The following is a 22,693-nucleotide window of genomic DNA, read 5'->3' as shown; positions in this document are numbered from 1 at the left end:
ACAAAAAATAAAGGTGGATACATCGGATATTAACTATTAAATCCCATTTAGGCAACAAAAAAAATGATAATAATCAGTTAACAAACTTTTTTCATAACAAAATTTGAAGAGTACCTATTATTTTGAGCAGCCTGACATTGACTCTGAAGTACAAATTGATCGCTTTTCTTTTATAACATTATCCTATAATATAATAAAGTTTATTTTATTGAAAACAAATACTGTTGGTATAATTGAGAACTAATTTTAAGTTTCAAATATTGAATACAACTGCTTTTTGTTATGTTAAAGTGTACGTAGATGTACCTATGTATTATTATGATCAAGTGTGTATGTGTTATTGAAAATTTCCAAATAAGGCCAACCCGTATAAGGGTATTATAGAGGCATGCCGATTAAGGAAATGGGCAGATTGGCGTAATCAGTCTGAAAGTGGCTCCTACTTAAATAGTTAACAATTTATATATACACACATATAATTACAATTACTCTTAATTACATATTTACGATCGAGGGCGATCTAATTGTCAGGATGGTCGAGCTGTTAGGTTGTTTTAGTATTATAACCCTACATTTGTATTTATCTTGCTGCTAGCTTATGATTATTAGAGTTAATCTACAATTGTATTTATTTGAATGTTGTACGGAATATCGAAAGTATCCGAATAAGTATCGACATGAATTATCGTCCGATAGTTCTAGTTCTGCGACCTAGAACTATGCGAAAACTAGATCGGAAGAGAACTAGAGATCGGAGTTGGGTTCAAGAGCCACTTTTGCTGTATCGACAAGAGGGACAGGTTGGTGAGGAATAAAGAAAATAATAATCTTAAAACGTAAAAAAACTGCGAAACTGACCAAACTATTGATATTATCAGGTGCAAAACGCAAAAACTCTCATAAATGAAAATTATCCAAATTAACTCGATTAGCGCTATTCGCTATCGATTTTAAAACACTCAAATTATGCTTTCCCTGTGACCGCACTGAGTTTATTTATTTGTATTATTATTTATTGTTTTATATTTTTAAGGTGCTTCAATAGTACCAGAAGTGCTCGGGGTAAGATTGGTTAATGCTGCATTATTTTGTTGTTGTAGAAAGGTGGACTGATTAATTGATTGATGTAACTGTTGCGATCGATGTTTTTTTATAGTTGTGGAGGGCTTGCAAGGTGTGCTCTATAATGTACATTAGGAAGGTGTATCGATGTTGTGTTATTTATACAATAAAGTTGACAAGAGAAGTCTAGTGTGGTTGTGTGCATGCGTTTTACAAAGTATTTTAATAACAGAAGGTACCCTTCAAAAGACTTCACCAGAAAGTGGAAACAACAGAAGGTTGCTCCTCCAGACGAATTCCGATGGCACCCAGTTCCCATATAATCAATTGTGCATATAATCTAGGCAGAGACATTTTTCCTGGCCTCTAGGTGTTGTTCATGCCTGAATATTGACTACCCTCGAACAAAAAAAGCTTTGTGTTTTGGTGGTATTTATTGAAGGATTGAAGTTTTAAAGGTTTGTTTCTTTTTTTTCCAGAAACAAAAAGCTGAACAGATGGAACTTGAGGAACCGCAAAAACTTTATGTATTTAGAAAAAAGGAAATTTCTGCATTATCAGAGTATATATTCGATAAGTAAACTTAAAAGAAAGCAAACTCAAAAACAGCCGCTTTTGGAATTTTGAGCACTCCAAGAACACTAACAAAACGAGGAGGAACGTTGTGAGTCGCTGCTACGGCCGCGACTCTACATTTATACCCGACACTCAGTGAGTATGGCTCCCCTGCGCCTGAGAGCTAATATAATGCACGACAAAGCGTGTGCGAGAGAAAGCCAGAAAACAGGTTACCCAGTGGACGGCGTCCCGTAGCCACTGCAAATTGATTTGTTCCTTCTGGCTATAATAATAGTCCGATTAGATCCAGATTCGGCGGTCTGCTAGATATGGTCATTCTCCACGATTCTATGGTTTTGGTTTTTTCCGTATTTTTCGGAGAGGGGAGCAGAAAAATTTTGAAATAAATTTGATTCAGTGTGATATCACAGGTGTCTGGATACAACATTTCGTTGCTTTGAGACCGAGGCGTCAAACAAGACGGACGGACGGACGGACGGACAGACGGACAAACCGACAGGCAGATATATGTACAGTGCTCTATCCACAAATCTCATCTCACCTCTATACTCCTTTTGAGTATCGGGTATTACAACCCTTATCTGGGTACCTTTGCCTTACAGGAAGGAAAACTGTGGACAATCAATTTGAAATCCAAGTTGAAAACATTGCACAACTCATTAAAGATATTCCGTGACTAATTAAACATTAAACTCTGACCTTGAACACTCTATTAAATATTAAATGCCTGTCAGACACAGCCATCAATCATTTCTATTCACGAGTGCCAGCAAGTAAGAAGCCCCCAAAAGATCTCCGTCGCCATGTGGAATCTATTGGCGGTTCTACCAGTAATCCTACTAGTTTTTCAAGGACTTCCAGTCCCGTCCAGCTCCGATCCAGTGTGGGGCTTAGAGTTTCTCACGAATCTAAACGATGTTGTGACAAAAAAGATCAAAAGGTCGATGGAGGAGCTTGAAGATTCAAGCATTTTAGAGGCTAAGGAAAGCTACCTGACTCTCAAGGAGGCTGCCGAGCTGCCATTCCTCCAGCTGGATGAAAAAATCATGGCTTACAACAACTACGAGAAGGTCTATGGTGTTCGGCAGAACCCAGAGCTGGAATCAGACGCCGACAGCACCACCGAGTTGACAGAAAAGTTTCCTGTGAAGAAACGCACAATATTTACATTACTATTCGAGACGAGCGTTTTTGCGATCTTCTCGGGACTGGGTATATTCGGTAGTTTAGCCAGTCGCGTTTGGAATGCCCTACTCTGTGATAAGAAAAAAGCAAGAAAGCTCAAAAAGAAGATTGAAGCATTGTCCTGTTCGCTCTCAAAGTTTACGTGTAAGAGACCATCGCATAAGTCTTCTTCTTCTTCTTCTTCTTCTTACTATGGTATTTTTGATATTTTTTTCTATTCTTCTTCTTCTCCTTCTTATAAGAAAAAGAAGAAAGGTAAGAAGAAAAAGGATAAAGATTGCGAGGAAATACAAGCAATTATTACAGATATATATAAAGACTAATTAAACTTGAGAGACTTTTTCATTTATTTCACTACAAAGAAGTTTGGTAAAACACTGTGGAAAATTCAATCCATTCAATCAATTCGCAATCCATTAAAGATAATCATTTGACCGTGTCTGAGACTCTACGAGCGGTTTGATGATTTGAATGACGGTGACAACTTGGGAGACCTTTCTTTAGTTTCTAGCGTAAATTTCTAAACATTTCTATATAATTATTTTGTTTTCTTTTTTTGTATTTGACCGCTTTTCGAGCGAATTGAGTGGTCGCAAGACGATGAAGCTGGAATGCCCAGATAATTGCAGGGCTTTTATGCAGGATTTTATTGTTGATGGACTGATTAAATGGTTGATGTAACTGTTGCGATCGATTTTTTTTTATAGTTGTGGGGAGGGCTTGCAAGGTGTGCTCTATAATGTACATTAGGAAGGTGTATCGATGTTGTGTTATTTATACATTAAAGTTGACAAGAGAAGTATAGTGTGGTTGTGTGCATGCGTTTTACAAAGTATTTTAATAACAGAAGGTACCCTTCAAAAGACTTCACCAGAAAGTGGAAACAACAGAAGGTTGCTCCTCCAGACGAATTCCGATGGCACCCAGTTCCCATATAACCAATTGTGCATATAATCTAGGCAGAGAAATTTTTCCTGGCCTGAATATTGACTACCCTCGAACAAAAAAAAGCTTTGTGTTTGGGTGGTATTTATTGAAGGATTGAAGTTTTAAAGGTTTGTTTCTTTTTTTCCAGAAACAAAAAGCTGAACAGATAGAACTTGAGGAACCGCAAAAACTTTATGTATTTAGAAAAAAGGAAATTTCTGCATTATCAGAGTATATATTCGATAAGTAAACTTAAAAGAAAGCAAACTCAAAAACAGCCGCTTTTGGAATTTTGAGCACTCCAAGAACACTAACAAAACGAGGAGGAACGTTGTGAGTCGCTGCTACGGCCGCGACTCTACATTTATACCCGACACTCAGTGAGTATGGCTCCCCTGCGCCTGAGAGCTAATATAATGCACGACAAAGCGTGTGCGAGAGAAAGCCAGAAAACAGGTTACCCAGTGGACGGCGTCCCGTAGCCACTGCAAATTGATTTGTTCCTTCTGGCTATAATAATAGTCCGATTAGATCCAGATTCGGCGGTCTGCTAGATATGGTCATTCTCCACGATTCTATGGTTTTGGTTTTTTCCGTATTTTTCGGAGAGGGGAGCAGAAAAATTTTGAAATAAATTTGATTCAGTGTGATATCACAGGTGTCTGGATACAACATTTCGTTGCTTTGAGACCGAGGCGTCAAACAAGACGGACGGACGGACGGACAGACGGACAAACCGACAGGCAGATATATGTACAGTGCTCTATCCACAAATCTCATCTCACCTCTATACTCCTTTTGAGTATAGGGTATTACAACCCTTATCAGCGAAATCCTGCACACGACATGTATTGCCTTTTTGCAATTCTCGTTCATTTTCTTTTCCATCATGCGTTTGTGCATCTCGAGTCAAGCCTGAATATGACTTATAAGATTGATGAGAGCTATGACGTTGACCACCTTTGCTTTATAGGAACGAAAACTGTGGATAATCAATTTGAAATCCAAGTTGAAAACATTGCACAACTCATTAAAGATATTCTGTGACTAATCAAACATTAAACTCTGACCTTGAACACTCTCTATTAAATATTAAATGCCTGTCAGACACAGCCATCAATCATTTCTATTCACGAGTGCCAGCAAGTAAGAAGCCCCAAAAAGATCTCCGTCACCATGTGGAATCTAATGGCGGTTTTACCAGTAATCCTACTAGTTTTTCAAGGACTTCCAGTCCCGTCCAGCTCCGATCCAGTGTGGGGCTTAGAGTTTCTCACGAATCTAAACGACGTTGTGACAAAAAAGATCAAAAGGTCGATGGAGGAGCTTGAAGATTCCAGCATTTTAAAGGCTAAGGAAAGCTACCTGAGTCTCAAGGAGGCTTCCGAGCTGCCATTCCTCCAGCTGGATGAAAAAATCATGGCTTACAACAACTACGAGAAGGTCTATGGTGTTCGGCAGAACCCAGAGCTGGAATCAGACGCCGACAGCACCACCGAGTTGACAGAAAAGTTTCCTGTGCAGAAACGCACAATATTTACATTACTATTCGAGACGAGCATTTTTTCGATCTTCTCGGGACTGGGTTTATTCGGTAGTTTAGCCAGTCGCGTTTGGAATGCCCTACTCTGTGATAGGGTAAAAGCAAGAAAGCTCAAAAAGAAGATTGATGCATTGTGCTGTTCATTCTCAAATTTTAATTGTAGGAGACCATCGCATAACAAGAAAAAGGATAAAGATTGCGAGGAAATACAAGCAATTATTACAGATATATATAAAGACTAATTAAACTTGAGAGGCTTATACATTTATTCCACCACAAAGAAGTTTGGAATATGAATATGAATACTATATGAATACTGACGTGTCTGAGAATCTACGAGCGGTTGGTCAACCGCGTCTAACAGGCCATTGTCAGTAATGAGAAACAGCTAATCAAACTAAAAGAGGGGGAACGTTATGAGTTGCTGCGGACACCGCAACTCTACATTTATACCCGATACTAAGTCAGTATGGCTCTCCTCCGGCAGACGCCGCTAATATTAAACGAAACGACAAAGAGTGCGTGCGATAGAGACAGAAAATCACTCTGAGCGTGACGTCGGGCGCTGCGTAACCACTGCAAATTGATTTGTTCCTTTTGGCTATAAAAATGATCTGATCTGATCCAGATTCAGCAATCTGATAGATATGGTCGTTATCTATGATTCTGCGTTTTTAGTTTTCTCGTATCCTCAATATTGTGGATGCAAAAGATTTTCGTCCTTGGTGGGGGCGGATGGGGGTGGGGCGAGATGTACTAAAAGATCTTACAGAAGTGCGGATACCAAATTTGGTTACTCTAGCGTTAATAGTCTCTGAGATTTGTGGTTGCCCCAGATTTTCGTCCTTTGCGGGGGCGGAAGGGAGTGTGTCGAAATTTTTACACAAAACGGTCTAGATCCGATAACACAGGAGTGTGGATACCAAATTTGGTTGCTCTAGCTCTTATGGGTATTGAGATCCTTGAACTCATATTTTGCAATTGGCAAAACCGACCATGAAACCTATGTGTTAGAGAGAGACAGAGCGAGAAAGAATGAAATTGTTTTCTTGATTCTGGCTATAATAATTATACGATCTGGTTCAGATTTTGCACTCGAGAAGATATAGTCATCTTCTACGATTCTGCGTATCGTCGAAATTGTGGATGCCACAGATTTTCGGTCTTTGTGAGGGCGGAAGTGGGCGGGGCAAAGTTTTGAAATATTCTTGTAGCAGTGACATATCACAGAAGTCTGAATCCAAAACATCGTTGCTCTAGCTCTTATAGTCTTTGAGCACTAGGCGCTGAAGGGGACGGACAGACAGACAGGCTCAATCGACTCGGCTATTGATGCTGATCAAGAATATATATACTTTATGGGGTCGGAAACGATTCCTTCTGGACGTTACACACATCCACTTTTACCACAAATCTAATATACCCCAATACCCATTTTGAGTATCGGGTATAAAAATGCTGTATGCCATAAATAATTCGAGTGACGATGATTTGGATGACGGTGACAACTTGGGAGACCTTTCTTTAGTTTCTGGTTAGTTTTGTTATAGTTGTGGAGAGCTGTTTTACAATGTACATTAGGAAGGTGTATCGATGTTGTGTTATTTATACAATAAAGTTGACAAGAGAAGTCTAGTGTGGTTGTGTGCTTTTGTTTTACAAAGTATTTAAATAACAGAAGGTACCCTTCAAAAGGAACCAACAGAAGACTGCACCAGAAAGTAGGAACGACAAAAGGTTGCTCATCCAGACGACTTCCGATGGCACCCAGTTCCGGATAATCAAATTTCTTTCCTGTGTTTTGATTCAAAATTCCAAATTGGCTCCATAAATGAATTTGGTCAGTTCTCTAAAGAAAAGATGCTCTTTCATGAGCAGCAAATCCCTGACGCTGTGAGCTTATTCTAGCGGCTGTTTCGGGTGTTTGTAATTTCGGCTCAACAATATTAGATTGTAATTGATCAAGTGAGAAAGAATTTTAGTATACGAGTAAATCAAGAAAAATGTGATTTTTGAAGTTATCTGCACTGCATATTATTGCATGGAAGCCAAGAATGTTCTATTTTTTGTCGATAGTCGACAGTCGTGCCATTGCAATACACATTCCTCGACTCCGAGAAAATGGAATGGAAATGAAATCCTTGTGGCATACATACGAGAACATGAGTGTCGCAATTGCACTCGCACTTGACGGTCACATTACTCATAGCGAATCGAGTAAATATGATAAATGATATGCGACTGAAGGGACTTATGCTATTGGACCCGCGATGGCCGAGGCTGCCATTTTAATTCAGGGCACGTGGATAAGGGCTTATCAGGCGATGGGGAGAAGACCGAAGCAGTCTGGCAGAACCAGGCCCAACAAGGACAAACACTTTATCGGAATTTTATTCCCTTCGATGGCTTCAAAGGAAGGCAATGGCAGGCGCACTGGTCAGCGGAAGTTTGACCAACTGCAACTACAGGGGCAGGGACATGGCACCTTTACGCGAATTTTCCATTACGCTCGGAAAGGTCCTTCTCACTCGCTCCGACTCTCGTTTACCCATACCCGGGAACTGCTCTGTCTGTGGCGTTCTGGTTGCTTTAATGCAATAATCCTTGAATGTCGGACGCACGAACGAGTTGATAAGAATTTCAATTTTTATGACAAGTCAACCTTTCCAGCCGCCAGCAACATAGCGGCCAAACGAAAAGGGCTCAATCGTGCCAATGGCGGAGAATAAGAATAATGGCAACAACAACAACACCAGCAACTGCAACTGCAAAAGGTGCAACAAATGCAACAACTGCAACAACTGCAATAATAATAACATGGCCGATTGCACCATTACCGCTACGAACACTCTCGAGTCCCTCTGCAGCTCTGCTCCTTTGTCCTTATATTTCATCCATTTACACCTGGTACTCGTGGATGTCAAGGGTATACTGTGTTCTTCAGCATGATCTGCACTTATCGATAATTATAAGATCAAGAAGCATATATATCGTTGTGCTGATCCATGGTGTATACACTCACTATAAAAAAAAACAAACTCTTAGGGGTATCATACATTCGGAACCCTCGACTATTGCAATTTGACTCGTTTTGATATATATGTACGTATGTATATATTTTGGCCTGCAGTCTGCAGCTGGAGCGTTATGATTTATTGGCATGCAACACGGAGCTCTCTCCCGGAAATGTGTGTGCAGTCAGCCATTTTGATGCGAAAGAGGGTTGACTGCGGCAGCCCGGAGGCACTGTAGCAGCCAGTTGTCGCTGTTGCAACCATGAGCTCAGATACCACTCGGTTTGGTTCGGTACGGTACGGATTGCCTTTGCAAACGACTGTCAACAAATTTGCATCTCCATCCATCTGCAATGCCACACTAGGAAGCATTCCCCGTTGGCGTCTGTGTTGGGTTAATTGCTGAACGAACGGTCGTCATGGAGATTGGAAGGAAGTTTTCTGTCATGGCTGAACGGTGTGTTTTGAGGGGCAGAAGTAATTTACTGCCCTATAAAATATTAATATTCAAAATATGAAAATACAATGCCAAATACCAGCCATTGGATACTAATTAGCCCAAACGAGTAGCTAGAATAAAGCTAAAAGTTTACCAGATATACATTATAGATTTTTGGACCTACATATGATATCTATGCATCTTTCTTTATCGAAACTTTCTATTCAATTCCAAACGCACGAAAGATTAAATCTATTGTTAGATGATAAACTATTCACTACTCAAACTCTTAAGCGTGAGTTTCTTACTGATTCGAAAATTTTAGAAACCATTTTCCACCTTTTATTATAGCCCTTAATAAATTATTAAATTCCACGTGATTCGAGCATCTCTCAAAATTCATTTAGAGCTTTTAATCGTAACTTCATTTGGAATGGAAATGATGCACATGCAAAACTTTTCACTCACTTTATTTTCATTTTGTTTGGTTTCTGGTTTTTGTTAAGCCCCACACCACAAATCCCCAGAAAATTACGTCGATTATTCAATCATTTTGCTATCATCCTTTTTGCAATTCGCTTTCAGCAGTTGGCGCAGCCACCGGGGGCTGCAAATGCAGACAGACATGACTCTGATTTGTTGAAAGTTTCGTTGTCAGCAGCAATTAAAACAACAACGCCTACGCCCGCCCCCTGCTCCCACTCCCAGGAAGCCCACTAAAAAATGCACAGAAATTACGAGAGTTGTGCAGCACTAAAAGCCAACACAAAAACGGAAAACTGCAAACAAAAACCAAATTGAAGCCTGGCTTCCCACACCACCGATGGAATATGTTCGACTGGCCCTGGGACTAGACCTACGACTGGGACTGAGACTGAAACTAGACTGACCTATGGCTGGACGAAGAACTGGGACTGGGAGTGGAAGTGGGCGTGGTCGGGGAAGCGAAGGGAAAATGAAATTAAATACGGAAAAGCATGAGGGCGGAAAAGCGTCAGCCGACCAGCAAGCAGGCTGTACATATAAAGCGGAATTTGCCTGAAAGTCAGTCCGTGGCAGAGCTATTTCAGGTCCTGTCCTTGTCCGTATCCGCATCCGCATCCGCATTCGTGTCCGTGTCGTTTCCCTCGTTTATTGTCCGCATGCCAAAATTTTAACTGCACACAAAATAAATAAACACATAGATACACACGCACACATGTGCAGAAGGAATGGTTGCAACATCAAAGGCGAAAAAGGAAACCCAAGCTAAATGCAGTCCTGTGTTTCCTGTAATGAAAACTTTAGAACTTTTGCTCTTCTGTCACTTTTTCATACCCTTGCAGACCTTAGTTTACAGACCATTACGTTTTTGAACCAATAGATCTCCAGAGTATCTTACGATTCGGGCCCAAAAAAAAGCAATCCTACTTGGTTTCTTGTCTTCTTTAGTTTTGTTTTGGCTTAAAAAAGAGGAAAAAAGAGATTGAGAAATTCGCATTGTGTTGCAGTGCAATTGTTGCTCCAGCAAATAAAGTAAAAATTCTATTAAAATTGAAAGGGCAGGGATTCGGCAACAAACAGTCACGAAGCGAGCTTAGCCTCTACGAGTATTTTTCTGGCCGTTGTTTGGACTTCGCCACCGGTCAGAATTGCAATTACAATGAGGCAAGGGTAGCGCAGAAGGAGCTGTGAAGAGGGATCCACGGGCCAAGGGCCATTCATGCCGGATGAGGGCTGGAACAAGAATAAACCGTATAGAGGACGGACAATGCACCTATTGAAATATTTATAGTGATAGCAAAGAAGGCGAGGAGTTTCAAATGAAGCTGATTTCAAGGGAAATTATTGTGAAATGGCCAAAATAATTAGAGCGAAAAGAAAGGTACTTAATAACTGTAAAATAATAGTATGTATGTATCTCCTCGAAACAGTTTCTTTAAAGCTGTAAAACGTATGCCTTCCTTAACTTGAGCGATGCTCTATATCAATCAGCCCCAGCCCCTGTACCTGCCACAGTTTCCTCTCAAATTGCACTTCAAGTTCACGTTGAACTACTGTTAGATGATATATTCCATTTATCATGTCCTGCATCCGACTTGAGCCAAATCTCCGGCAATCCTGCAACTTCATTTCGCGTAACTATCACTCATATCGTATAAGTAAATCATATGGCACTTTCCTGTTCATTACGCGAGCCAAATGGGCGAGCTCCAGCATAAAAACGAAGCAAATCAGAGAAGCTCCAAAAAAGACTAGAGCAAAAATATGGAGGAAAATTTATTTTGCGGAACTAAATTGAAATAATTTTGGCAGCTGAAATGTGTACAAAAATATTTTAATACCAGGCACACACACAAAGATGGAAGGAGATGGAGTCCCTGAAATGGAGCCGAGAGTACCGTCCCAGACTTGCTTGCAAATAAAAACAGTTTTGCCTTTCCCAACTATTCCTCCAGACCATCTGCAGTGCTTCTGGCAAATATGTTGGCTGTTCTGTTCTGTTCTGCCTTCCTCCACGACTACGGCTCCGCTGGCATTGGGCCAAGTCTTCGTAATTTCAGCTTTTTTGTCTATTGGCCAAAGGAAACTGGAGCGCAGCTAAAGCGTCGGGAAGGCAAACAAGCAAGCGGCAGGGCAGACAAGAAGTACATATTAAATTTGTCATTTTAGCACAGTGGCTGGGTCCGGCCGCGGGGGCGCGCCAGCCAAAGTTCAACTCAATTGCAGTCGTTGCAGTGGCAGTGGCAGTTGAAAAGCGCATTTGCCCATGGAAATCGAATTAAGCTTCGACTACAAAGGAGAGGGAACATTTTTAATCGGTCTGCTAGTGAAGGTGTCACAGGGCTATCAATTAATCAATATCACTTACAGCGCGAAAGTGTGCAACGGAAACCTTCTTGAAGCTGGTCATTAGTATTAAAAATCAACCAAATATTAATACCATATTAGTTTTTAAAGTTGCTATCAGCGTTGGAGGACTGAGGTACTATTTTGATATTTAATTATTGCCTTTCCATCACCTAATCAACACAATAACCTATATTTAGTATGATGAAAAAGTACGAATAAAATTATGCAATAGATACCAATTGTGATCAACTGTTCGGAACCTTTCGGAGCAGTCAAATCATGTGTAAAAGTCTTTAGACTTAAGAGTCTTAAGTTAACTATAAAAGATGAAAGAGGCCCCAAATCAGAGCTTGATATTTAATTATTCTATTGAATACCACATCGTTATAGATAGAAGAAATACGAATACAATTTAAGGTTCGATTAAACAAATAATAGCCCGCACGCTTGCAAATTATCTCCATATGATATTAAACATTTTTGAATTGCTGATCAGATGAATGGATGAAAATATAAAAAATAATGCTCAGGCTGTGTGAATTACATAAGGATTTCCACTAAACATTCACTTGAAATGCACATATTTATGTACATATAAGCATGTGAAATGTATTACAGATAAGAGTGGAGTTGCTTCCGTCCCACATTTCCGTCGAACATTTCCTAATGAATATGAATAATCTTTTCTGAATAATTGCTTGGATCAATTTTTGTGCAAGTGTAACAGTAAGCAACAGTAAGCAGTAGTAACATGCAAGGCAACCCAGTTGTACCGTCCAACGTATAAACCAACAAATATTCAAAATTGTAGAGCAGAAAGAAGAGGCGAACAATCCAAAGAATCCAAAAATGATGCAAAAATGTGCGTGTGAGCATGTCGCAATTGCGTGACTCGCAGTCATATACGGCAACCAGGACCTATCGATACGTTCCCACTCTTTTGTTGCAATCGTCGACGGTTTGTTCGGGCTCATCGGGTCTACCACAATGCAAACATTATCCGATAGCAGCGCTAATGCAGTAACAAGTATGTGCCAATGGTAAGCCTTTGGGTTCGCTGCCCTGGATCCAGTACTTGCCACACTTCAATATCAATTTGTAGCTCGTGCCACAGCAACAACATTTTTTGGCCGAGGCTCAAAACTCAAATTAATATGATACATAACAACAATTGTGGCAACGGGAAAATTTGTACAGTCATAATCGTTTTACTTGCCAGGTGGTTTTGGTGGTTCTGTCCGGGCTTTGTGTGGATGCCTCTGTCCTGTCCATTGGTTAAGTGCATTGCTTGTTGCGGCTTTTCCGCTACAGCCCTCTCACTCTTTAAATCTCTTGCTATTTCTCTCTCTCTCTCTCTCTTGGACAGCTCGAAGCTGCTACTGGTGCTGCCACACAGACATTCTCGTAATGCCGTCAAAATCCGCAGGCAAATAGGATAAAGTAAAAGTTGAAATGCAGGTGAAAAGCAAATATACAAATAAACCAAACCGACATAGGACAGGACGGCATGAAAGAGACAGAAACAGAGCCAAGAGTGGGCCTGGGGGCTGGCAGTGGAGGAGATTTCAATTGTGGAAATTGCATATTTTAATTGAAATATTCATAGGTCTGTAGGAAGCACTATGAGTCTGCATTAATTTTGAGTATTTATATTTGGTTTGTAAATGTTGTTGTTTTGTTTAATAATAAATGCAGGTGTCATTGCAAAGAATACTCGTACATGCAATACACCTACGCATGCCTGAGCACATCCATCCATACGTTTCAAAGACAAGTATATGGTATATTCTTACCACACTTATGTATTAGAGTAAAATGCATATATTCAATTTCGCAAAAATTACTTCCAAATACATACATTGGACAATTTATAAAAATAATTTACCTTAATAAGCTGGAATTGAAGTAAAGGATAGTAGCGATAGTATTGATCTAGTTACGTCTACACACTTTTACTTCTAAAGCATTATATGAGTGTGCGAGTATAAATACTATACGAAGAGTTGGGAGCTACGAGACCTATGATATGACAAAAACATGATATCTTTTATGTAGTAAATCTCTTTTTTTTACCTGGATCCTTATCTTTGAACTTAGATATTACATTGCTCTACACAATCTGAGTTTCCCTAGAAGTTCTTTAGTTCATTGCCATAACCCACATTTTCCGACCTGATGCATTTGGCGAGATCTTGAGACGGTACTCATGTATGTTTTTCTTTTTTACTGGAAGCGGAGTAAATATTGTCTTCGGGCAAACGTCGGGTAGTTGATCAACAGATTCACTATCTTGACGGGTTGTCAACTGGCTCCACAAGCAGCTGCAATGAGATAAGGCCCTGTAGTTACAGAAGCGCCGAGCCATTGGGTTAGTCTCCAGCGAAATGTGCCACGCGGTGTACCAAATATTATTCTGGCTCTGGATGCTGCTTTACAGCGGCTCCAGGGTCAGCTGCCTGCAAATGAGTAATTGCAACAAAACAGAGGTGACGATGATCCGGGGAATGGAGCTCCTGACATCACTGACTCTCAGCAACTGCAGCCTGCCGCACCTTGAGAACGCTTTCTTCATGCGATTCGGCCACCTCCTGCACCTGGAGCTGCAACATAGTGGTCTGAGTAGCTTGGAGGACTTCTCCCTGCATGGTCTGCCGCGGCTGCAGTCCCTCTCGTTCGCCCACAACAGCCTGAGCAAACTGAGATCATGGTCCAGCGAGCCCTTGGAAGCACTTGTATCCCTGGATCTCAGTCACAACAGGCTGTCCAGCCTGGACGCCCACAGCTTCGTGCTCTACCCCCAACTGCAAATGCTCGACTTGGGCTCCAATCAGATCAATCAGATCGCAGATGATGCCTTCTATGGCCTCTCGCACTTGAAGCATCTCCAGCTCAATGGAAATCGAATGATGCTCATCGATGGCAGCCAGTTTCACGGCCTGCATCGTCTTTCTAGTCTGACGCTTCAACATAATCTGATCGAAGGCGTAGATCCAGGCGCCTTTGAGAGCAATACACATCTACGAAGTCTCCGTCTGGACGGGAATTTATTAAACTGTCTTCAGTTCCTCACCCAAAGCGGTCTTGCTCGGTTGGTTCATCTGAATCTAGCGAACAACCTACTGAATAAGTTGGAGCCGCAGGGATTTGTGACAAACGTTGAGCTCCAGGTCCTGGACTTGAGTCGCAACAATTTTACTGAACTAACGAAGGAAAGCTTAGTGGGATTGGATTCCCTAGAGGTGAGTGGTTATGAACGGTCAATAAAATAGACTACAGATTGTTCTTTGTTCCAGTACGAAAGTTGTAAAACTTGTTATTACCTCTAAGCCTCTGTCCGATTGTAAAAATCTTGTACATCCTTTATGCCTGATCCTCCATCCACAGCGACTCAACATCAGCCACAATATTCTCTCCCATATCGAGGATGGCAGTCTGGAATCGCTTGCCAGCCTGCTCCAAGTCGACGCCAGCTTTAATCAACTGACATCCGTATCGGAAAGTTTGTTCCATGCCAACACCCAACTGGAGGAGATAATTCTCTCCCACAATCGAATCAGAGATATATCGCCCAAGCTGATGCAATATCAGACGCATTTGAGGCATCTAAAACTGGACGGAAATGCTCTTATCGAAGCCTCTTTTCTTCAAAGACTGCCGCCAGCCCTAAACCGTCTGTCCCTGATTGTGGATCTCAGCTCGAATCGCCTTCAATCGGTCAATTTGAACAGTCTGCTTCATTTCGGGCACATCAATCTGGCGGATAACCACTGGAGTTGTGCCTGGTTGGTGAAGAATTTGCTACTTAGAGCTCCTCCTTCCCTCAACTTTGCTCGGAACTGGAGCCTCTTGAGCGATTGGAGCGAGGACTTGACTAAGGTTCAGGGCATAGACTGTATCGAAGACGCACGCAACCGTTCGATTGTACTCCTGAGTATCGGCGAGGTTATCCATAGCAAAGTTCAGTGTGCGGTAAGTCCAATCGAGATCCCATAAGTAGATCACATCTATAAAAAATTACTTTGGGTGAATAGAAATCGTTTGACGAGCTAAATCCAGCGCCACCGCCACTGACATGGCCCAAGATTCCCACAGACCGCTTTGACTCGCGATCGGTGATCATTTGGATGCTGGTGGCCATAGCAATCACCTTTGCCTGTCTGCGTTGGCTTAGGCGCTTTGTGGATCGCAAGGAGCAGAGTAAACGGAAACTGAAGGCCATCAATGAAGTGGTCAGTTGATATACCGGATCTCTTTTGAGCCCACACTTAACCGCTTCTATACTTCAGTACATCAGCAAAATGGAATCGCAGCCCATCAGACATGATCGCGAGAGATCATAGTCCACAGTCCGTAGCAACAACTTCAATTCAACAAAGCCAATATATAATATAAATATTAGTGTCTAGAAGACACAGTCTACACAACTACATGTGCCAAAGTTCATTAATATATATAAACCTAAACTAAGAAATCGTCTTAAAAGCGAACTTTCAGTTATACAAACGCTCAATAATCTGGGCGTACTTGGCATGGACTATGTTGCGCCTAATCTTGAGTGTGGGTCCCAGCTCGCCGGTGGCCAGGGAGAACTCGTGCGGCATGAGGGCGAACTTCTGCACCCGTTGGGCACTCGAAATGGAATTCTTGTTTGCCCGCTTGATGCCCGCCTCGATGGCCTCCAGGAGCTTTGGCTCCGCCGTTATCTGCAGAGCCGCCGACATGGCAGCCGTGTCGTTGGGCAATTGCAGGTCCGCAGGAATGCTCAGAAGCTCAGAGAGACGGGTCTGATTGAGGCCCAATTCTTGCAGCCACTCGATAGTCTCCTCCCGTAGGTCGTCCAGCGGGATGCCCGTCGTGGGATCAGATTTCGTTTTCAGCGAGAGCAGAACTGTGAGATACTTGCGATGGTCGCCGACCAGCAGGGCATTACTTACGCAGGGCAGCTCCTTTTTAATCAGCTCTTCGATGTGCACGGGCGGAATGTTCTCGCCGCCAGCCGTGATGATCAGTTCCTTGAGTCGGCCAGAGATCACCAAATTGCCATGCTGATCGAAGTAGCCGAGATCACCAGAGAGCAGCCAACCGTCCGCATTGATGGTTTCCTTGGTCTTCTCCGGCTGGCCCAGGTAGCCCATGAAGGTACTGCGTCCCCGTATGATAATCTCCCCCTTCCCACTAGCATCGGGCTCTTGGACCTTCACCGCCACCCCAGCAATCGGCTGACCTGAGCTGAAAAGATTCGAGATCTCCGTGTTCAGGGTGATGGCTCCGCCGCTCTCTGACATTCCGTAGCACTCGCCCAGCGCTATGTCCAGGCCCAGGAAGAAGTTCTTCATCTCATCGGAGGTGGGGGCCCCGCCAGTCAAAAAGCTTCGGCAGTGATCCAAGCCCATCATCTGCCGAATGGGTCGGATCATGCGTGAGGCTAACCAGTATTTGGTAATGGCGTAGATCGAAGGCTTCTCTCTGCAAAATGGCGAAAGTTAGTAACCCTTCGGATCCACTTCGAATTGAAGTTCCAAAACTCACCCAGCCATCACGGCCAATTGGTATTCAGCCACCGCCGCACGGGCCTTGGACAGCAGCAGTCTCGAATAGGGCTTGGCCTTGGCCTCCGCGGCCACCAGACGCTCCTGGAACTTTTCGAAGACCCGCGGCACACCGAACATACGCGTCGGCTTGGCCTTCTGGAACGTTCGCACCAGAGTTCCCTTGAGCGCATCCTTGTCGGCAAATGTCACACAACCTCCGTGTTCGAGGCCAAGGAAGACATCGAATATTTGGGCAGCGATGTGACTGAGGGGTAGAAAGCTGACCATGCGCTCCTCGCCATCTTGTACGTCCTTCATGCTGGCAGATGCGGACTTCGCATTGAAGACAATGCTGTCGTGGGTGAGCATCACCGCCTTGGGGAGACCCACAGTCCCGGAGGTGAAGATCAGCATGGCGCATTCGTTGGCATACACCCGACTCTCTCTTTCTAGTAGCTCCTTCTTTAGATCGTTCGAGTAAGTCTTCTCCTCAAGCTGCTTCCAGCTGTAGTAGCCCTCCTCTTTGTCGACGAAGGCTTCATAAGGTCCGTGCAGTTGAATGACTGTCTTCAGGCGTGGCAGTGTGTCCTTGATGGCTCTCAGCTTGGCCATCTGCTGGGAATCGTCCACAACACAGACCGTGGCCTCGCTGGTGGCCAGCACATGACGCACAGCCTCCGCCGAGTTGCTGGGATAGATACCAGCCACCACGGCACCAGCTCGCAGGGCTCCCAGCTCGGCAAAGAACCACTCGGGGCAATTGAAAGCCAAGACGCCAAGCGAGCTGCGTTCCTCCAATCCGACATTAATCAGCATCAGAGCAGTCTGTTCCACTCTCCGCTGATAATCGGCATAGGTTAAGGTGGTCCACCCGTCCTCCCCCGTTCCGGGCGTCTCCCAGACAAGGGCTGGATGCTGCGCGTACTGCTGACACACATCCTGGAAGCGTCGGGGTATGGTCTGTGGTGGCAGCTGGGACAAGGCACTGGTCCCACCCACATCCAGACACAGCTTGACAGCCCCATGAAGCGAGGTACTGGTGTAGCTGGTGGCAGGCTTAAGGTTTCTCCGCTCCAAGTCCATGTCGTTCATCCTGAAGGCGTGCTCGTCAAATAAACTCCGGGCTCCTAGAGCGGCCGCTATTTAAAGCATCGGTCCATGACGTTGATAAGACTGCCCAGCATCGGTTCGGATCGCTTAGCAGGCAATGACGTTGTGGTTTCGAACATCGGGCGAACAAGGGCAATAAATAGGTTACCGGCTCCAGTAATCTCTCGAGAAGCCAAGCCGACGATTAGTCAACAACTCGGTCTTTGATCTGGTATGTTCTTCGATTTCATTGACTGACCTTTAGACACATGTTTGCTCCGGTTTGTTCTGGCAGATAAGCCTAAAATGTAGTATTGCGTCTTGGTGTGTATGATCTTGGTTCCGTCTAGGCGGGACACACGCGTCTTTGCCAACAGACCAAAATTCTGTTGCAGATTATAAGTGTCATAGGTTAAACAAAATTGTCTTGTTTCCATATGTATTTTCTGATGTCAGGCAGCGTTTAATGAGCTAACCTCAAAAAAAACAGAATAAAACAAGGAATATGTTTCATTGATTAAAAGATTCATTAAAGACTTTCAAACATAATAGAACCCCAGTCAAGGATATTTTTTAATTTAATCATTATTTTTTATTATTCATTTAAATTCATATATTAAGATAACATTACATATGTATCTTTATAACCCCTTTTATAATGAAAATACTCCGTTTTTCACTTTAAGAATAATATAATAAAAATAATATCAAACTTTTAAAGTGATAGAAATTCTCAAGAGGAGATTAAAAAAACAATATCATTTTGCCAAGCCAAATAATACGTAACTTGAATATTATTATTTTTTCAGAGCAACAACAAACCACACCACAACGGACCTTCTATAGGTCCAAGTGAGCTTGGGAGGGTTTCATCACTCTCCCAGGCTACCGCCTGAACCTAACCTAACAACAAACCAATTCAATTTATTGCCTTGATCTGAGGGTATAAGATTGGCACATATACAAATAATTGGTGGTATAAATATGTACTTTAAATGTACATATGCACACATATGTATGTATGTATGTATGTATTCATGTATCTGGCAAATGTTTATTACCGACGTGGTCCAGGAGATATCAATTAAGAAATATAATAATATTATTAAGTATATTTAATCTACTTTTGTATTCAGACTCCAAGCATAGTCTGGTGTCTTCTTCAAAACAATTACAATCAATTGCTGCGTTCTTAATAGTAAGTTCTTTCATTTAATCCGAAACTGACCTTAGACAAGCAGCTGGGAGATCGAATCGATCGAATGGCAGTGGACATTCCCGCCCATATACAGATAAACCCCATGCAGCCGAGATACCTTCCAGGTAGCGCATACCGGGACATGTGTGCTCTTTGTAGCTCATAAAACATCGTACATGAGGGTTTTAACCCCACCTTAGCCGAACCGGGCTTCCCAGTTGGTCACTCACTCGCAGTCGGGCGGATTAGGCGCGGGGGCCGGAGCCCGCACACATGGGCACGCACTTCGGCGTCGCATAAAGAGAATTGGAAATAGGCGGAGCAGAGAGAGAGAGGACAGAGAAAAAAACTTTCACACAGGCCAGCAACAAATCGCAGTAGCAGTAGCAGTCGCAGTCTCAGTCGCCGTCAGCGTCTCAGCTGCTGTCGGCCGTACGTTTGTTCGTTTTCATTCGGCTGCGCCTTGCTGTGCGCCTGGTCCTCCAACAGTCATTTTTTGTACAAATTTATAATTTATTGTTTAATTTATTTTATTGCAAAATGTCAAAAGCGTTCCTGCCTCTCGCCACACTGTGTGTGTGTGAGTGTATTTCTGCGTGTGCGTGCAGCAGTTAGAACTGCGTTTGTGTGTTGCTTTCGAGCGAGCTGGGCTGGGGCGCAGTGGGGAGCTTACATACTCATATGTTGGGGACCGCCTTCTGATAAGCGATAAAACGATATATTATTAACCCAATTGTAATTGTTGCAATTTGTATTTTGCAGCTTATCTTTTGTTATGCGCGCAACAACAACATTATTATGAAATTATTTACCAAAGAACAGCAGCTCATGAATCGGTAACAAGTGTAAACCTTGTCTATGGGTCGACTGGTGTACGGCGTGCGGTTCCGAGTGGAATGGGGCTTTTATTGCATCAAAACTACAACACAAATAGTTGCAATATTGAGCTTTCTTTTTTTTCTCACTTCCTCAACTATAAATACATATGTAACTATGTAGCTACACATAATATATACATATGAATATGTGCACGTATGTACATATACTTTAAGTTGTTGTATGTTCTGCTGCTCGGGCGAGTGTGAGTGCGACAAGTGTAACGGTACATGAGAATTATATCGGGTAGCGTAAAGAAAGCATATAAAAATTCGAAATACATGTGGAACACATAGGCATGTGGAAAAGAAGAGCTCACCTCAAATGCGAACTAGCAATAAAGCTAACAATAAAATGGACATTGAACCTGCATCGAATAAGGTTAGGGTGGTTCTTAAAATATAAGTTTATTATTCACATAGTATACATATATGATAATTTTTTGATACTGGAGGGAATTATTATTACATAGCAAAGACCAATTGTGTGGATGTATTACCCACCAATATAATTTGAAAGCAACTCAAGTCTACTACCGCCCATCATCCCACGGCTCATTCACACCACAAGAACTATAAAGGTCCACCCTAAAGACCTACATTGTTGGGGCTTGTTTGATCTGGCTCTCAATGAATGGTCGGCCACTAAGAAAGCACACGTCATGCAATTACAGTGGACGACTGAAGTCTAAATACGACACCTTACTGAAAGGGCTGAGATCAAAAGACTTCAAGTGGTGTCAAGTGTGAGTGGGACACAATTTATCATGTATAATAACGGAATAAATACTACACCAATTCGTTCCAAGTGTCCATGCCATAATAACAATGCAAGAAACATATGAACCAACCTGCTACCCATTATACGAGTCATCAGATCCTCACATCAATATTTTCATAATGCTTCTTTGCTCGGTAGTCAAATGAGTGTCTTTGTTTAAACTTTGGTCTTCCACTGTACATGTTCACATGATAAACCCAATTGACACGCACTAGAAGAGTCTGATACGTGTAAAATGCGATTTGCCATATGTTGGGCTGTGGTCATAAGAATCCTAATATGCATACCCACACTGCTGCCACACCAGACAGGGTACATCGGTTTCGGCATGTGTAACAATATGTTTTGTACATATTTACACGCACCACAACGTATGTGTGTATGCATGACCTAATGTGTGTTCTCACTGATTGTTCGAGAACGGGGTGGGGGAGAGAGCAACAAAAGAGCATGAGCATGTGCATGTCGTCGGTGACTTTTGTAGATTTGTTTGTGTACATATAGATATAGCGAAATAACCCGGCGCTCAGCATTGATTAGCAGGCGTCAGCACAGAGCCAAAGCAAAAAGTTCATGCGAACAAGTGAGAAGTGAGCCAGACAACCAGGCAGCGGCAGAAACAGTGGCAGTGGCAGTGGCAGAGGCAGTGGCAGAGGCAGAGGGAAAGCAGAGCCAGCAAACAAGTACACACAACAATAAGGAAACATACACACACGACATACAAAAACGATACAAAACCCACACACGCACACACACTCGCACTCTCGCTCACAGAAAACTACTAAAAGAGGCAGAGCAGAGGCGGGGCGGGCACGAAGCAATGTTCCAATCGAAAGGGGGAGATGTGGGGTGGCGGGGACAGATAAACAACATTTTATATTCATGTACCAACAACAACGCCAATAGCACAGCAGAGACACCACCGACAGAGATAGAGACGGACATAAAAAGCGAAACGAAAATCAAATAACACGTGTACGTACATATCGACAAACAAGCGACATACAACCGTACTTACATACAAGTACATACATATGTACATATGTATGTTCATGCAGTTCTCCCTCCCGATACACCCGTTCATTCAAAACGAAACACTTGCAGCAACTCATTCAAACTCATTTCTACACACTCACACAGCATACTCGTATGTACATCAACACTAGCACGGTCAGAGGGGAATGAATGTCGGTGCATATGTATGTTAGCCTAACTTGTGGTTCTCTCAGAATCAGCGGATAAGAAAGTGTGTTCTTCTCTCAGTCTCTGTGGCCAGTTGTTGGCCGCATAAATAACAATTACTAGTACAATAATAACCTGAATTTAAAGCTGTTTAATACCTACTTTATTACAAGGGTAAGAGAACGGAGCGTACTGAAATTCAGTTGTGCAGGTGACAGAATATTCCAAAAAGTTATGCTGTACACGGTTTTTTTTATGTATGCTTCAGATGAAACTTCAGCAAATGTGAACATAGCTAAAAAAAACCAGTTTTAATTCACTTTGACCAACTCACTATTGACACAATTGTCGGGTGTACACTATATGTAGGCTATTGAAATCACAGGACGGGGAGAGAGACTGACGGAAAAATACAAGGCAAATTGTACCCCTTTTTTCAATTCTGACGTCGGCACA

At 42.5% G+C, this 22,693-nt stretch overlaps 3 protein-coding genes across 4 annotated transcripts; 2 read left to right on the top strand and 1 right to left on the bottom strand.

Annotated features, from left to right (window-relative positions):
• Positions 1-2,380: 2,380 nt before the first annotated feature.
• On the top strand, positions 2,381-5,612 carry LOC6902699 (uncharacterized). 2 transcript variants are annotated; one of them, XM_015181311.2, is made up of 2 exons: positions 2,381-3,102; positions 5,492-5,612. In XM_015181311.2, exons 1-2 carry the CDS (start codon positions 2,445-2,447, stop codon positions 5,536-5,538), a joined length of 705 nt encoding a protein of 234 aa, XP_015036797.2. In that variant the 5' UTR covers positions 2,381-2,444; the 3' UTR covers positions 5,539-5,612. The 2 variants fall into 2 exon arrangements, with proteins under 2 accessions (XP_015036797.2, XP_033236173.1); XM_033380282.1 differs by lacking the exon at positions 2,381-3,102 and having other exon boundaries at positions 4,869-5,564.
• Positions 5,613-13,471: 7,859 nt separating this feature from the next.
• On the top strand, positions 13,472-16,010 carry LOC4816300 (leucine-rich repeats and immunoglobulin-like domains protein 2). Its single transcript, XM_001356177.4, has 4 exons — positions 13,472-14,820; positions 14,966-15,550; positions 15,613-15,810; positions 15,868-16,010. The coding sequence occupies exons 1-4, from the start codon at positions 13,966-13,968 to the stop codon at positions 15,919-15,921; spliced, it is 1,692 nt and encodes a 563-aa protein (XP_001356213.4). The 5' UTR covers positions 13,472-13,965; the 3' UTR covers positions 15,922-16,010.
• On the bottom strand, positions 15,948-18,396 carry hll (heimdall). Its single transcript, XM_001356178.4, has 2 exons — positions 17,111-18,396; positions 15,948-17,047 (listed from the first exon to the last, which is right to left on the bottom strand). Exons 1-2 carry the CDS (start codon positions 18,202-18,204, stop codon positions 16,072-16,074), a joined length of 2,070 nt encoding a protein of 689 aa, XP_001356214.3. The 5' UTR covers positions 18,205-18,396; the 3' UTR covers positions 15,948-16,071.
• Between the last annotated feature and the right edge of the window lie 4,297 nt (positions 18,397-22,693).

The sequence above is a fragment of the Drosophila pseudoobscura genome, chromosome 4 (assembly GCF_009870125.1).
Source record: "Drosophila pseudoobscura strain MV-25-SWS-2005 chromosome 4, UCI_Dpse_MV25, whole genome shotgun sequence".
Taxonomy (NCBI): domain Eukaryota; kingdom Metazoa; phylum Arthropoda; class Insecta; order Diptera; family Drosophilidae; genus Drosophila; species Drosophila pseudoobscura.
Note: the sequence above shows the minus strand (reverse complement) of the source record. Positions and strands in the feature narration are given on the sequence as shown.

Coding starts and splice junctions, on each gene's coding strand:
- LOC6902699 (XM_015181311.2), top strand. CDS start 2,445: ATGTGGAATCTATTGGCGGTTCTACCAGTAATCCTACTAGTTTTTCAA. Junction 3,103..5,491: donor TAAGAAGAAAAAGGATAAAG/ATTGCGAGGAAA, acceptor AAAAGGATAAAG/ATTGCGAGGAAATACAAGCA.
- LOC4816300 (XM_001356177.4), top strand. CDS start 13,966: ATGTGCCACGCGGTGTACCAAATATTATTCTGGCTCTGGATGCTGCTT. Junction 14,821..14,965: donor TGGGATTGGATTCCCTAGAG/GTGAGTGGTTAT, acceptor CTCCATCCACAG/CGACTCAACATCAGCCACAA. Junction 15,551..15,612: donor ATAGCAAAGTTCAGTGTGCG/GTAAGTCCAATC, acceptor TTGGGTGAATAG/AAATCGTTTGACGAGCTAAA.
- hll (XM_001356178.4), bottom strand. CDS start 18,204: ATGAACGACATGGACTTGGAGCGGAGAAACCTTAAGCCTGCCACCAGC. Junction 17,048..17,110: donor CAATTGGCCGTGATGGCTGG/GTGAGTTTTGGA, acceptor GCCATTTTGCAG/AGAGAAGCCTTCGATCTACG.